This window comes from Peromyscus californicus, unplaced genomic scaffold (genome assembly GCF_007827085.1).
Source record: "Peromyscus californicus insignis strain IS unplaced genomic scaffold, ASM782708v3 Scaffold_11__1_contigs__length_118956290, whole genome shotgun sequence".
NCBI lineage: Eukaryota > Metazoa > Chordata > Mammalia > Rodentia > Cricetidae > Peromyscus > Peromyscus californicus.
Genome location: NW_026294402.1, coordinates 16,441,220 through 16,457,609, shown reverse-complemented (window position 1 = coordinate 16,457,609; position 16,390 = coordinate 16,441,220). Strand labels below are relative to the sequence as shown.

Here is a 16,390-nt window from a genome sequence, read left to right as displayed (position 1 = left end):
GGAGCCTAGAGCCATGTGCATGCTATGCAGGTGCTTTGCCATGGGGCTGCACAGAGCCTCTAGTTTATTTTCTGTGCGCTTCTGCCTAGCTTAGACTCACACAAATGGTCCATCCCTACAGAGGTTTCAGTTCAGGGGTTTTGATGTTTATAATGGTGTTGACAGGTGCACGGTCACCATAAACCACTCTTGGATTCTGGGCTTTCTTTCCCTGGGTTGTATGATGCTATTGCCCGATACTGAGCAGTGGCAGCTCTAAGAGGCTGTCTGTTGACATGTGCAAGCTGGTACGTAGTTTACTCTAGATTGAAAGTCAAGAAGTGCATATTCTTGCAGCAGCTGGCCATCTGCAGCCATTTTTCTTACTGAAGAATGCCATGTCTTTTTTCCTGCTTTTAAACAGCTGAAGCTTCATCTAGCTCCATGGCTACGAGGAGAACCACCAGGCAGACCACCATCACATCTCACTTCATGAAGGGGTCAGTATGTAATGAGGGGCTGTGGCCATTTCTTGGGGATCTGGTAATTTTGGAAAAACAGAATGGAATCAGAGTGAACTGCCTAGCTTCCATAATTGATAAGTTTAATTTTTTTTTAATATTTATTATGTATACAATGTTCTGGCATGTGTGCCTATATGCCAGAAGAAGGCACCAAATCTCATAGATGGTTGTGAGCCACCATGTGGTTGCTGGGAATTGAACTCAGGACCTCTGGAAAAGCAGTCAGTGCTCTTAACCTCTGGGCCATCTCTCCAGCCCCAATTTAATTTTTTTTTTTTTTTCCTTTATTTTAGTACTGAGGATAGAATCCAGGTTCTGGTTCCTGTTAGGAACTCTACCATTGCGCGTGCCCCTATTCCTCCTAGAGGACTTTCCACTGAGCTGCAGCCTGTGTAGATGTCTGTTTTGTAGGTTTTGTTCACTGGACATTGACAAACATTTCTTGTGAACACCTTTTTTTTTCACTTTTTGAGAAAACTTAAAGCATACACAAGCTCCAGCATATAGTACTACAAGAGCTGTTAATGCTCAAACCTAGAGAGATGGTTCAGATAAGAGCACTAGTTGCTCTTTCAGAGGACCTGGATTTGATTCCCTCCACCCACGTGGTAGTTAATGACTGTCAGTAACTCCAGTCCTGGCGATATGAGGCCCTCTTCCAGCCTCGTTGGGTACTGTATGCATATAGTGCACAGACATACATTCAGACAAACCATTCATATACATAAAACTTAAAGAACAAAACAAAGGACCCTCACACTCATCACCCAGTGATAGAAAAATAAAGCATAACACTGTTTCCATGCTTTTTATGAACTTTGGTTTTTTTTTTTCTAGTTCTGGTAGTGGAACCTTGTTCACAAATCGGTACCATCCAACTTCAAATGGACATATTTATATAGACATAAACATGTTTTTTGTTTTTGTCGGAGCTGAGGACTGAACCCAGGGCCTTGCGCTTGCTAGGCAAGCGCTCTACCACTGAGCTAAATCCCCAGCCCCCATAAACATCGGTTTTGTTACGGTTTTGTTTAAGATTAATTTCATGTATCCGAGTGCTTTGCCTGCATTTGTGTCTATGCACCACATTGTATAGTGCCTGTAGAAGTCAGGAGAGCGTGTCGGGTCCCCTGGAATTGGAGTGACCAATGGTTGTGAGCCACCGGGTGCTGGGCCCTGAACCCAGGTCCTCTGCAAGAGGATCAGGTGCGCTTCAGCACTGCCATCCCTGCAGCACCACATATATTCACACACACTCACAGTGTGTGTGTATGTGATGTGTATGCGTTTGCAACATACGTATATGTTTGTAATGTAGTCACCCAACTAGCCAGCCAGGGCCTAGGTTTAACTCAAGTCTTCTAAGAGCACTGGGTGCTTTTAACCACTGAACCATTTCTCCAGCACACAAATGTTTCTCTGAAACATTAGAAGGTTGCCTGCCACTTTGAGCAATGGCTTCTCATTTTACAAAGAGACACAACAGATTTTTGACAAGGACAGCTCTGTCCTTTGAGTCAGCCTCAGAAAGTATAAAGCTGAGCAGCTGCTTTTCCAGGAGACCTGGTTTTCATTTCCAGCACCTACATGGTGGTTCACAACCATCTGTAACTTAGGGATCTGATGTCCTTTCCTGGCCTGTCCAGGCACCAGGCACACAGTGCAGACAGACATGCAAACGAAACAGTCACACACTGTCCAAAGTGTGAAGCTGGAGACAATGAGATGACCTAGAAGGCAAAGTGCTTGCTTGCTTTGCAAGCACATGAACCTGTCTTCAGATCCCTAACACCCATGTTAAAAGCCAGAATGCCAGTGCATGTCTGCAATCTTAGCACAGAGGGGGCAGAGACAGGCAGATTCTGGGCCCTGGCTGGCCAGATAGTCTAGCCAAGCTGGTAAGCCGGTGAGCTCCATGATCAGTGAGACTGTCTCAAAAAATAAGGCCAAGAGCAGCTTCACCCAATCCCAAATGGGTGACCACATTGCAAACACCTGCACATCACATACACACACTGTGAGTGTGTGTGAATATATGTGGTGCTGCAGGGATGGCAGTGCTGAAGCGCACCTGATCCTCTTGCAGAGGACCTGGGTTCAGGGCCCAGCACCTGGTGGCTCACAACCATTGGTCACTCCAGTTCCAGGGGACCCAACATGCTCTCCTGACTTCTACAGGCACTGTAAAATGTGGTGCATAGACACAAATGCATGCAAAGCACTCGGATACATGAAATTAAGTCTAAAAATTTGTTTTTAAAAACAAATATATGAGCCAGGCGGTGGTGGCACACACCTTTAATCCCAGCACTCGGGAGGCAGAGCCAAGCGGATTTCTGTGAGTTTGAGGCCAGCCTGGGCTACAGAGTGAGTTCCAGGAAAGGCTCCAAAGCTACACAGAGAAACTGTCTCAAAAAACCAAAAAAAAAAGAAAAAAAATTTATGTGTGTGTGTGTGTATATGGACGTGAGCACTGGTGTTCACAGCTGCTAGTAACTTCAGCTCCAGGGAACCTAATACTCTTCTATCCTCCAAGAGCACATGGCACACATAATTTAAAATAATACATGTAACCATTAATTAAAAAAAAAAAAAAAACTTCTTTCAGTCCTGGAAAGATGGGCCCCTCCTGGCAGGGAAGATAACCTGTGCCTTTAAGAGGTTCTTCAGTGAAAGAAGGGAAGTTATTGAAGGCCGCTGGATGGCTGGTATGTATGTGGGGGTGTGTCTCAGAACTAACAGTCTCCTCACTATGTGACAGCCCCACTAAACGGAAACCCAAGGAAGAATCTGAAGAGAGAATCTCAGACGAGTCTGTTGCAGAGAAGGACCAGGTGGGCCAATCCTGTTGACTCTGGACACTTAACTTTGTTTGTTGGCAAGGGTGAGCAAGGGTGGTCTGTCTAAACAGACTCCTTGTAGTAGGGGTGTTCAGAGTATGTGGGTTAGAGGGAGGACAGAGCTCTTGATGGAATGTGCTCTTATGCTAGAGCCTGATGGGTTTGAAATGGCAGGGCAGCCCAGCAGGCTGGAGTCCTATATAACAGCTGATGTTGTAGTTCTTGCCTGAAGGCATCGGGAGGCAGAGTTCTATTTTTTCAATGTTGGGATCAAATTTAGGGCTTCACCCATGTAAGCCCTGTTCCACTGAACTACACACAGGGTCCCTGTGCTTGATAGATGCAACTGTATTAAGACAGTATTGTGTAGCCCAGGCTGGGCTTGAACTCTTGGTCTTCCTGCCTCTACCTCCCAAGTGCTCGAATGACAAGTTTGCACCACTATCCCAGCTGGTTGGGATTTTTATGTGTATGTTTGTGGTTTTGTGGGGGGGTATGTGCACATGCATGCAGATGCTCAAGGAATCCAGAGGTACCAGATCCCTAGAGCTAGTTACTGGGGGTGGAGTAACTTGGGTAATTGACATGGGTCCTGGGAACTGAATTCTGGTCTTCTGGAAGAGCAAAATGCACTCTTAGTGACTAAACCATCTCTCCATGCACCCTACTCCCCTCTTTTGAGACAGGATGTCACTGTAATCCAGGCTGTTCTGAAACTATAACTGAGGCTGGCCTCAGTTGCCCAAGTGCTGGGTTGCAGGTTTGGGCTAGCATACTTGGCTCTACCCACCCTGTTTAACTTACGTTTCGGGGGTTGATCTGACCCGCCTCCCAGGACCAAACCCAGGGTCTTGTGCTTGCTAGGCAAGCGCTCTACCACTGAGCTAAATTCCCAACTCCTGATCTGCCTTTCAAACCAACATTGTCTTGTTCTCTATTCCTCCCTTTGCCCAGGATAAGAGACGCAGAGTTAAAGGCACAGTGTGGTAAGAATCCTTATAATCTCCTTTGATTTGTCTCAATTATAGATTATTTTCTGAAAGCTAAGAGGAGTTCTGTGTTAAGTTTTCTTAGCAACTATAAACCTGTTAAGGATGATGAATTTGGGAACAAAGTATTAATCTTTCAATTCATGTAGAATTCTCCCTCATCACAGAATGAGTTGAGGTCTCCTGGTATGAGGCCTGGGTGGAAAGATCTCCCTCAATATTTGGTGGTGAGAATACTTGACTGTCACGGTCCTGGGATGGTGATTGCTCTTAGTGTAGGAAACTGGGCTCGTGAAGCTGCTTCTGGGGACTGGGCTGCTTGGGTCCTGTCTTTGTGATGTTCTACTTTGCCTGACAGTGGTGCTGGAGTTTCTGAAGTGGAACCAGAAAGAGAAACACCGGGAATCCAACTGTGTCAGGAGGAGCCAGGTGAACAGGTAAAGCGCCTTCACAGTCTTCTTTCTTTGAGCCTGTCTCTCTGGCTCCTAGAATGAGGTGGAGGTGAGGAGAGCAGGACAGCGGTGAGTGTCGGCTGAGCAGGAAGCCTGGACTAGGTCTTGATGGAGGTCTCCTTTTTGAGCATAGGAAGTGCTGGAGGTTCCATAGCACCATCCAGATGCAAAGCTGCCGTCCTGGCCTGGGACCTAGCTCAGGGCAGAGTGTTGGTGTAGCATGCTTGAGGCTGTGGGTCCATCCGCAGTGTCCTAAGCAGGCAAACCTGTCTGACATTGCCCCTGGCTGAGATGAGGTCAGCTCATTCCCTCAAGCCAGCCCTGCAGGGGACAGGGAAGGTTCTGACCACAGGTACTTGGTTCAGCAGTAAGACACGGGTAGTTTTGTTTGTTTGTTCTTATATACAGGCCTGGGATGGAGATTCGTTGGAGTACTCGCCTGGCATACATGCAGCCTTGGGTTTCATCATACCCAGGAACAACACAACATTTCCAGGCACACTTATACTCCTAGTACTTGGCAAGTGGAGGTCATCCTTTGCTTCATGGCAAGTTCAAGACCAGTCTGGGCTACATGAGACTATCTGAAAAAGCAAAAAACAAAACCAAAAATTTGGTTTTTATATCTATTTGTGTCTGTGGGCCCACACATGTGGGTATCAAAAAACAACTTTTAGGGGTTCTCTTTCATCACGTGGGGCCCAGATACCAAACTCGGGTCATCAGGCTAGATGGCAAGGACCTTCAACCCTGAGCCATCTCACTGGCTCTGGCTTTGGCGCTCTTGTGTTCAGGGAACTCCAACTCAGGCTGTGAGGCCTGTGTGGCGGCCTTTTACTTGCTGAGATAGTCCCTTAGCCCTTTTAAAACCTTGACTTTCTGTGTGCGCTGCAGCGGCTCCCCAGCTCAGGATTTGCTTTAGTTTTTCTTTCTCTGCCCCCAGGGTTTGTCTCATAAGAATGTCTCTGCTGTCTGCTGACTCCACCAAAAGAAAAGACAGTTGTTTATATTTTATTTTACTTTGTTTTTTTCTGAGACAGGGTTTCTCTGTGAAGCCTCGGTTGTACTGGAACTTGTTCTGTAGACCAGGCTGGCCTCGAATTCACAAAGATCCATCTGCCTCTGCCTCCTGAGGACTGGGATTAAAGGTGTGCGCCACCCCTGCCCAGCTGGGCTTTTATTTTTTATTTTATTTATTTATTTATTTATTTATGTTTTGTTTTTCGAGACAGGGTTTCTCTGTGTAGCTTTGCACCTTTTCCTGGAACTCACTTGGTAGCCCAGGCTGGCCTCAAACTCACAGAAATCCGCTTGGCTCTGCCTCCCGAGTGCTGGGATTAAAGGTGTGTGCCACCACTGCCTGGCTGGCTTTTATTTTATTTTATTTTATTTATTTATTTTTCCCCCTCGGAGCTGAGGACTGAACCCAGGGCCTTGCGCTTACTAGGCGAGCGCTCTACCACTGAGCTAAATCCCCCAACCCCTGGCTTTTATTTTTTAAGGAAGCAGAATTGGGTTTAATGTGGGCTTAATGTGTGGGTTGAGAGAAAACAACTTAGTGTCTGGGTGTGGCCCCTCAGAGTAAGACAAGTCCAGATGTGGGTCTAGGCTCCAGGGAGAGCCACCCAAAACAGTGGTCTTGATAAGTGTCCACCACCTTACCAACCTCACTAACTAGAATCTAGTAGGATTATTGCAGGTCTGTTAATTCAGGACAAATGGGGGATTTTTGTCTGGGTGATCCAGTGTCTCCCTGTGTATGTATGTATATCTGGCTGACTGGAACTCAAATGTGTAGACCAGACAGGCTTTTTTATTAACTCTTTTATTCTCTTTTAGGAACGTGACAGGAGACTTCGTGGTCAAACCAGAGAACTGTAAGTACAGCTGGATGCCTCTCTTCCCTGTAATGATGCTCAGTTGTCATATCGTAGTTGTGAATGAGGGTCTGATACTGAGCACTATTGTATTTTGTAGTCTATAGAAAGTTCTGAGAAAAGCCAGAGCAAGGCAGGCTGGAGAGATGACTCAGCTATTAAGAACACTAGCTACTCTTCCAGAGGACCTGGGTCCTGTTCCTGATAACCACATGGAAGCTAACAACTGCCTTTAACTCCAGATCCCAGGGGGTCAGATACCCTCTTCTGACCTCTAATACATGCTGGCATAACAACCATCCACATAAAATATTATTAATATAATGAAAACCAGACCGAGGCCCAGTGAGATGGCTCACCCGGTAAAGTGCTTGGTGCACAAGTCTGACAACTTGAGTTCAATCCCTGGAACCTACATGATGGAAAGAGATGCACCTAAAGTGTCTTCTGACTTCCATAGATCTGTGTACACTCACATTATACAGATAACTAAAGTCAAAGCTGGGCATGGGCGGGGGTTCACATCTGTAATTTCGTCTTGGGAGGCTGGAGGCTGAGGCAGGAAGGTTGCCATGAATGCGAGACCAGCCTGAGCTACAGAGTAAGACGCTGTCTCTAAAAAAAAAAAAAAGAAATAGGAGCATTGTGGTGCACACCTTTCATCCTAACACAGGAGAGGCCGAGGTGGGTCTCTAAGTTCAGGCCAGCCAGGGCTACTGCAGGGAAGACTGACATCATAGTAGCCTGTGACCTTCTCCTGACTCAGGCCTTGCCTCAGTGGTCACACTGCCTTCAGTAATGTGGCTGAGTGGTTATATCAGTTAGCTTGTGCTCAGAGTGCTGGCTGATTGCCCCAAAGTTTAGCAGCTTGAAGCTAGGCATTCATTGAGCTCACCCAAGGCCTGCTAACCTACAGCTGATCCTGGAAGGGACAGTGGGCCAACTTAATTGTCCCTGACTTACTCCACCTGAGCCCATTCTTGTGGCAGTGGAAAGGCACAGACGGGTAGTGCTGGTCTCTTGATATTTATTGTGATTTTTTTGGATGTTTTAATTTTAATTTTTGGTTTTTCAAGACAGGGTTTCTCTGTGTAGTTTGGTGCCTGTCCTGGATCTCGCTCTGTAGACTAGGCTGGCCTCGAACTCAGAGATCCACCTTGCTCTGCCTTTCGAGTGCTGGGATTAAAGGTGTGCGCCCCACCGCCCGGCTGTTTGGGTGTTTTAATAGATAGGATCTCCTATGTATCCCAGGCTGGCCCCAGACTTGATCTTCCTGCCTCAGCATCTGGAATGCAGGGATTGCAGGCCTGTCCCACCACATCCAAATAGAGATAAGCCTTTATTGTTTTTCTCCTTTGTCATGTGTCTTACGTGTGGGCATGTGTGTGTAGATAGGTGTAGTAGCCAGAGGCTGACATAAGTGTCTTTCTTTTTGCACCTATTCATTCAGGCAGGAGCTCTCAGTTGAGTCCAGGGGTCACTGATAGGACCAGTCTTTTTTTTTTTTTTTTTTTTTTTTCCGAGACAGGGTTTCTCTGTGTAGCTTTGCGCCTTTTCCTGGAACTCACTTGGTAGCCAGGCTGGCCTCGAACTCACAGAGATCCACCTGACTCTGCCTCCCGAGTGCTGGGATTAAAGGCGTGCGCCACCACCGCCCGGCAGGACCAGTCTTAATAAGCCAGCTTGCTCTGGGGCTTCCCTGTCACAGCCTTCTAAAGACTGGAACCGTAGGTGGATTGTCATGCTGGGCCTACACTGCCAGTATTTACATAGTGAGCCGGGCAATTGAAACTTCCGTCCTTATCCGAGCTGTTTTCCCAGCCTCGGAGATAGTTTTTTTTTAAGCTTCTGTTAATACCCACTTGACTGATGTAAATATTGAAGGTCATTCATTTGAAGAACTGAGGGTGTGGATCATAGACCCAGGATGCTTGTGAGTGTGCACACAAGTATATTTGAAAGTACTCATGCTGCAGGTTGCCCACAGAGGTAAGAGGACAGCTCTGGGGATTCAGTCCACACCTCCCATGGTGGGTTGTGGGGACTGAACTCAGATCAGCTTTGTGTCAAGTCCTTCTATCTGTTCAGCCATCTGGTGAGTCCCCATTGAGTACTTGTCATCAGTTCATGACGCGCTAGGTTTGAGCCCCAGTTCTGCAAAAATACGGAATATAAAGGATCAACAGGTGAAGGATAGCAAAGATGTCCCATCCTTGAGTTCTGCAGGAGAGGTCACTTAAACCCTCCTTTTGACTGATTAGATGGTGTCCAGAGCCTTGGTCTCACCACTGTTCATGTGTGAGTTTTTTGTTTTTTTTTGTTTATGTGGCAGAACACCGAGGCAGAGATCAAGGGAGGAGCCAGGCAGAGAAGCAAGACCAGGAACCCACAAGGAAATGGACGTTGATGAAGAAGCAAAGGCAGAGTCCTTATTTATCTTAAATGGGCCTTGTCTGTGTGCTCCTACTGGATTGGCAGAGATGGTGCTGGGCAGGGTTCTGGGTGCAGAATCTATCCCACATGTTACTTGTACAGATTTGCCGGGTTTCCCTTGGATGTTGGTTGTCACTGCATGTCTGAGCCTGTTTGCCTGGACCAAAGTGCATGTGAAGCCTACTTCTTTAGAGACCTGGTCCACCTAGAGTTCAAGCCTTGACTTGTTCACCAAGTCTGCTCCCTTAAGTCTTACGATCAATTCTTGACTCTCCCTCTTCCCGCCTCTACTTGCTCAACTGAGCACCCTCACAACCTAAAACAAGGCTGGCAAAATGGTACACCCCTATAACTTGAGCACCAGTAGGGTAGAGGCAGGAGCAGGAGTTTTACCTCCTTAGCTAAAGATGAGGATCAACGGGGTTGGGGATTTAGCTCAGTGGTAGAGCGCTTGCCGAGCAAGCACAAGGCCCTGGGTTCGGTCCTCAGCTCAAAAAAAAAAAAAAAAAAAAATGAGGATCAAGGCCAGCCTAGGCTATTGGAGACTGTCTCAAAACAACCAAAATCTTCCCAAAGCCAAAGCATACAGTTGGAGGGTGGTGCAAGGATTCTCTTCATTCAGTAAAATATGATGAGGTTGTGTGAACAGCCCAATGTTTGCCTGGGTCCATAGATCCCCTCTAGTGCATGTGTTGCCTAGTACTCTGTGAATGCTGTTTACTTTACTGTTACAGTATTGTTTAGGGAACAGGACAAGGACAGTCTCTATGGGCTGAGGACGGTTTTCTGAGCCTCTTGCATCTGTGATTGGTTGAATCTCAGGGACACGGAAGACTGATTGCCCGGGGTGCCAAGGCCTCTGATAGGGTACAGTGCTCAGTCTGGATTCCTGCTTTATGGAGTTCTAGGGCAGTAGGTGAGGTCACACACTCGAGTCTCGGGTCTCCACCTTAGGAGATGCCTGGGAAATGTCCATCTGGTTTCCCCCATTGAGATTAGAGAGTGGAGCCTGAGCCAGTGTGAGTATTCTCCCTCCCTGCTGGCCTGTGAGAGCAAGCCACAGGTGACACTCTGGCACCACCCCAGGGTGTGGTGATGTCTCCATGCCTTTCACTTCTTTGCTCAAATGCCAGTGGGTCATAAGCAGTGCTAGCCTCAAGTCAGGGAGCTTTTGTTTGTGTTCCGTCTTATTTTTTATATGTGTGGATACATGGAGACATCAGGAGGACAGCTTGTAATTGGTTTTTGTCCACCATATGGTGCCCTGAGGTTGTCAGTCAGGCTTGTTTGCAAGTGCCGAGTCATCTTGTTGGCTGAGCTCTTAGTTTGGGATGGGTTTTCGATATGGGACCAGAATGGCCTTAAGCTCCTGTGTCCCTAGCCCAGAGTGCCTCACAGCTGCCTTGTGGAAAGGGAGGGCTGAGGTTCTCACCAGTTGCATAGACCACTTATTCTAGACGGGCTGATCAGTGAGGTACACTCTACAAGCTCAGAAACTGCTAGCTGTGTGCTTTCTGGTTTGCTTTTTGTTCTATTTTAAACAGTCTCACTAGGTAGCCAAGGGTCTCCTACCCCCAACTCCAGCCCCTAGTGCCGGGATCACAGGTCTTTGCCACCACTCCTTGTCCATACCGAGCTGAGGGTAGAACCCAGGACATCATGCATGCTTGGCAGGCACTTGGCCCACTGAGTCCCAGCCCCCCGTTATAGTGTTTTGAGACAGGGTCTTACTATGTAGTCCTGGCTGGCCTAGAACTCACTCTGCTGACCGACCTGCTTCTGCCTCCCAAGTGATGGGATTAAAGGTGGGTATCACCACGATCAGCTGTGGTTTGCGGGGTTTTTTTGTTTTGTTTTTGGCAAGGTCCCTGTTGACTTGGACAAAAAAAAGAGGCCTCCTGCTTTTCCTCCAAGTGTTAGGTTACAAAGTTCTTTAGTTTAGACAGTTCTTTAGTGCCTGCTGATTTGTGGAATTGGGAAAATGGGGGTACAGTCTTAGCATCTGGTCCTAGGAGAGAATGTCTCCTGGTGTTCAGAACCAGGATGCTGACTCCACACACTTGAGCTTGCAGTCACCTGCTTAACCTTGGAAGTAATGCTGCTGTTTTCCCTCCTCTCCGTTTCTGCTGTCAGGATAAAAGAAGGCTCAGGCCCAGAAGTCAACCCAAAGACCTGTAAGTGTCAAAAGTGCTTGTGCCCTGCTGTCCTGTTAACTCATAAAGGCTCTGCTAGGGAGAGTTATGGAGCCGATGGAGAACAGGACAGGCTGGGGGGCAGGCTACACCTGCTCAGCTGTGTGTGGCTCTGCTTCATCACCTAGCTCATGAAACTATGGGAGTCCCCTGGGCCATCTGCAGACCTTCTTTCAGAAGGAATCCTGCCTTCAGTCTTCATGACTGTTGGATTTGGGGGTTGGGAGTGTTCAACTGTGTCTCATGGAGCTTTGATTTCCATGATCCTCTGCCTCCTCCACCTTGCCTGGGCTGAGATTACAGGTGTGTACCACCATACCTAGACTTCTTAAAATTTGTGTATGGGTATTCTGCTTGCTTGTGTGTTTGTGCACTGTGTGTGTATATAGTGCCCTCAGAGCTTCTGCAACTGGAGTTATAGACAGTTGTGAGACACCGTGTGAGTGCTGGGAGTAGAACTTTGGTCCTCTGGAAGAGCAGCCAGTGCTTTTAACAACTCTTCAGACCCCTGGATTTTTTAAAGATTTATTTATGTATACATGTCTGAGTTGGTTACTTGCATGAGGTGCCCTCAAAGGCCAGAAGAGGCTGTGAGATTTCTTGGAGCTGGAGTCACAGGCTGGTGGTGTAAGCTGACTGTTGTGGGTGCTGGGAACTGAACTTGGGTCCTCTGGAAAAGCAGCAAGCACTCAAGTTCTGAGCCATCTCTCCAGCCTCTTGCTTTTTTGTTTCTTCAGTACTGAGAATCTAACACTACCAAGTGCTTTACCACTGAGCTATGTCCCTGACTGGGTCTTTTGAGGCGAGGTCTCATTGTGTTGCTCAAGCCAGCCTAGAACTCATGATCTTAGAACTTCATAGCCTTTTAAGTATTAGGATTGCAAGTGTGAGTTACCATGCATGGAAGTGTTTGCTTTGTGTGTGTTTGTGTATAGTCAAGAGGTTGACACCCGGGACCTCTCGCCCTCGACCCTGAAGCTCACAAATGGTGGTTGTACTAGCTGGCCAGTAAGCTCCAGGGACCCTCCTGTTTCCACATCTCCACAGTGGGGTTCCGGGCCTGTGCCTGCTGTGCCAGCTTTACATGGATGCTTTGGATCAAACTTGGGACCTTAAGACTTGTAAGGCGCCGTAGGTCCTGAGCTGTCTCAACTGCCAGTGCTTTGCTCTTTGATAGGGGGTGTTCATCTGTCATTTTCAGAATGAGTGTGCTGGAGCTAGTTTTTCAAAGGTAATGTTTGGCGTGTTCCTTGTTCACAGGGCCACCAAACGGAGACCCAAGGAAGAATTGGAGGATTTGACTCCAGAGACTCCTGAGGACAGAGATGAAGATGAACGGGTAAGTAAGAAGAGCATTGGCTCTTCTGTTCCTTAACTTAAAAAACAAAACAAAACAAAAAAACGACGGTGATGGTGCACACCTTTAATCCCAGCACAGAAGCAGGAGAATCTCTGTGAGTTCACGGCTGGCCTGGTCTACAAAGTGAGTTCCAGGACAGCCCGAGCTGTTGTTGCACAGAGAAACCCTGTCTTGAAAAACCAAACAAACAAAATTACTGTACGTGTATGGGTGTTTGCTTGTGTATATGTCTGTATACCGTGTTCGTGCAGTGCTCACAGAAACCAGCGGGTGTCAGGTCACCTGTAACTGGCTGTGGGTACTAGGACTGTACCTGGGCCTCTGAAGGAGCAGCCAGTATTCTGAACCACGGAGGCAATGCTCCAGCCTCACTTTTAGTCACTTTTAATTTTATTTTTTATTTTTTATTTTTTCTGAGTCAAGGATCCACCTATGTAGGCCAGGCTGACTTCAAACTCCAGAAGTCACCTTCTGGTTGTTACATGCATATCATGGCACATGCACACCTACACAATATACATACACACACAAGGTAGACAAATGTAATTTTAAAATTTCTAAGAGGGAAGAACTTGCTCTGAATAGAATCACAATGCCACAGCGAATAAAACACCAGCACATATCTAGTCTACTCCAGTCCTAGTCTTTCAGGATCTTTTTTGTTGTTGTTGTTTGGTTTTTCGAGACAGGGTTTCTCTGTGTAGCTTTGGTGCCTTTCCTGGAACTCACTCTGTAGAACAGGATGGCCTCGAACTCACAGAAATCTGCCTGCCTCTGCCTCCCGAGTGCTGGGATTAAAGCCATGTGCTACCGCTGGCCCGGGGGTTTATTTTTATTGAGACAAGATCTCCTTATAAACATAGCCTGGCACCCCCAGTGTTGGACACAGGCGTGTGTCATGTCAGTTTGCTTCCTGTCTGCTGTTTTTACAGCATTAAACTGTGATCCACATTAAGATCTAGACTATGTTTAAAAAAAAAAAAAGCTGGGCAGTGGTGGCGCCTGCCTTTGATCCCAGCACTCGGAAGGCAGAGAGGCAGCCGGATCTGAGTTTGAGGTCAGCCTGGTCTACAGAGCAAGTTTCAGGACAGCCAGGGCTACATCGGGAGACCCTGCCTTGAGGTGGTGGCCCGGGGGGGAATCTAGACTGTATGTAATTACATACTACCTATTGACCTGAATATGCTCCAGGAAAGTAGTTACTAGGTAACTTTGTCCCTAACAAGTAAGTCATGGCATGTAGTTAACAAAAGATGCCACGGAGTTGCTAGATGGTCGAAGATCATGTATCACTGTCATCTGTATGGCCCATAGCTGATCAAAACATCGTTATGAGGCTCAGTTTTGTTACAAATGATGTAGACGTTCTCAGCATAGACTCTCATTTGTGGAAAGTGTCCTGTGGTTCCCAGCTTCCTAGCTGTCTTCTCTGGCTTGTTTCTAGCTGTTGGCTGCTCTCTAGGAACTCTGGAGCTGTGGTAAGCCAGTGGCCCCTTGTAAGGAGATTTTTAGCCCAGGCTTAGGCACTGTGGACTTCATCTGTCCAGGGTCCTGTCTATCCTTTCAGCCTCTCGTATCGTCTGTCTTTAAGTGTGGGGCTGAAAGCCAAGTCTTCGTGTCTGCTAAGCAAGTGCTCTGCTGCTGAGCCACATTGTCGATTCTAACCCAGTGTTTTTATTCTTTTTGGTTTTCTGAAACGAAGTCTTAATTCTGTGGCCCAGGTTTACCTCAGTCCCCTGTGTCAGTCTACTGACTGCTGGGATGCAGACATGAGCCACCATACCTGCTTCACCTAATGTCTTAGTGTTACCTAAACCTGAGCAGGAGCTGCTGAGGGCAGGAGCCGACTCCCTCCTTTGCTTGTTTGTGGGAATTCATCTGAAACTACTGTCTTCGTGTATAGCCCGTCTTGGCAGCTTGAGCCATGGTCATTTTCTCACTCTGGAGATCGTGGGTGTCTGGGGTCAAACCTCCATAGAGTTGCTAGTGAGGCCACTCTGGCGGCCATGCCGCCTGTGCATGGCTCTGGACTCCATACCCAGCGCTGCAGATGGAAAGAAGGTGAAAAGTTGAGAGGAAGTCAGGCCTGGTGGAGGCACGCCTGCCTTCAGAGCACCCGGGGACAAAGGCAGGGTTACTTTAAGTTTGAGGTCATAGTGAGCTCCAGGTCAGCTGGGGGGACATACCCATGACTCCTGGTCCACTGTCCAGATGATGCCACAAGAAGCATCATGAAGCATGGTGCCACCTCCCAAATTCCTGAAAACAGCCAACAGCCCAGCATCAGCGTGAAACAGGGCTGGCCAGATCCAGAACCTGGGGACCAGACTGCCTCCCACAAGTGAGGACTACATAGCTGAGACCCACAGGTACATAACACCGCTTGGTCAGCAGTGGATCACGTGTCAGCTCCTGTGCTGACCACCCAGTGCCGTCTGACACTCACAGCACATTCTCTTGTATGGGTCCTAATTCGAACTTAAAGACGGCACAGAGGAAGCAGGGCATTGTGGCTCATACCTGTGATCCCAGCATCAGGAGGCTAAGGCAGAAGGATCTAGAATTCAATGTCAGCCTGGGCTACATAGCCCGACAATTTTAGGGAAAAATCATTTAATTGAAGACAGTTTCGTGAGAGGTGAGTTTGAAGCATACACACCAACTAACCTACCACATTTCCTAAACAAAGGACACATTTAGGTGTTTGAATACTGCTGCCTCCAAATGCTTCTGTGAACATCATAACCCAGATTGTCAGTGCCTCTGGAGCTAGGGTGCTTAGGGATCGGGGAAGTGTTAGGCTTTGACTCCAACAGGTTTGACTGTATGGGGGGAGGGGGGCACCAGCGTTTACTCCAGCTCCTTTACTGCTCACAGTTGCCATTCTAAATCTGTGGCTCAATAGGACCTGCACAGTAGCTACAACCCTATACTCAAGAGGCAAGAGACAGGCAGATCTCTTCAGTTTGAGGCCAGCCTGGTCTACATAGGGACTTATTTCCAGGCCAGCTAGGGGCTACATAGTGAGACCCTGTCTCAAACATAAAGTGGCAACTTGACTTTTTTGAGTTCACGGAGTCATTTTAAATTGAAGTAATTCTATATGTTGCTTTGCTCAGGCTGCCTGTGACAGGCACCTCCAGTGATACCTGTATCTTTGAAACTCGTGACTCCAAGAGGTCCATGTTTAGAAGGACCCCACAGTTAGCTACTGGAGAGGCTGCTCTGGATCCCTGACCACTGGGATGTTGCTGTATCCTCACGTGGCTTTGGGCAGTACAAGGAGAGACTGGGCTCTGGTGTCCTCCTTCCTATAAAAATGGCATATCTTTCAGGTCAGGGCCTCACTGTTAGGGCCTTGTTAAACTGCACCTCTCTAGTTGCCCTGCTTCCTAATGTATTCACACTGGGGTGTTTGTTGTTTGTTTGTTAGATGGAGGTCAATCTGGGATACTTGGCGAGACTCTTACTCATGGTCCTCCTGCCTTAGGCTTCTGAGCACTGGGTTTAGAGCAGGCTTTTCATGGAATTTGGACATTGGAGTGATTTGGGCCTCATTACCTGACTCTTAACCAGCTTTCTCCCTGAGTTTTGTGACAGTCACACATAGGAAGTTTTTGGTTTTGGGGGTAGGGTTGTTTGGTTTTGTTATTTGAGACAGGGTTTCTCTGTGTAGGCCTGGCTGTCCTGGAACTTGCTCTGTAGACCGGGCTGGCCTCAAGCTCAAATCCACCTGCTTCAGTC

General features: G+C 47.6%; 1 protein-coding gene across 1 annotated transcript in view; it reads left to right on the top strand.

Moving 5' to 3' along the window:
• The window catches only part of Dnmt1 (DNA methyltransferase 1), a 49,730-nt gene that overhangs the window by 11,745 nt on the left and 21,595 nt on the right, over positions 1 to 16,390 (top strand). Inside the window, 8 exon segments of the mRNA XM_052753635.1 lie at positions 404 to 479; positions 3,265 to 3,337; positions 4,298 to 4,329; positions 4,691 to 4,769; positions 6,624 to 6,661; positions 8,994 to 9,081; positions 11,228 to 11,268; positions 12,547 to 12,625. Coding sequence (XP_052609595.1) covers positions 404 to 479; positions 3,265 to 3,337; positions 4,298 to 4,329; positions 4,691 to 4,769; positions 6,624 to 6,661; positions 8,994 to 9,081; positions 11,228 to 11,268; positions 12,547 to 12,625 — 506 coding nt within the window.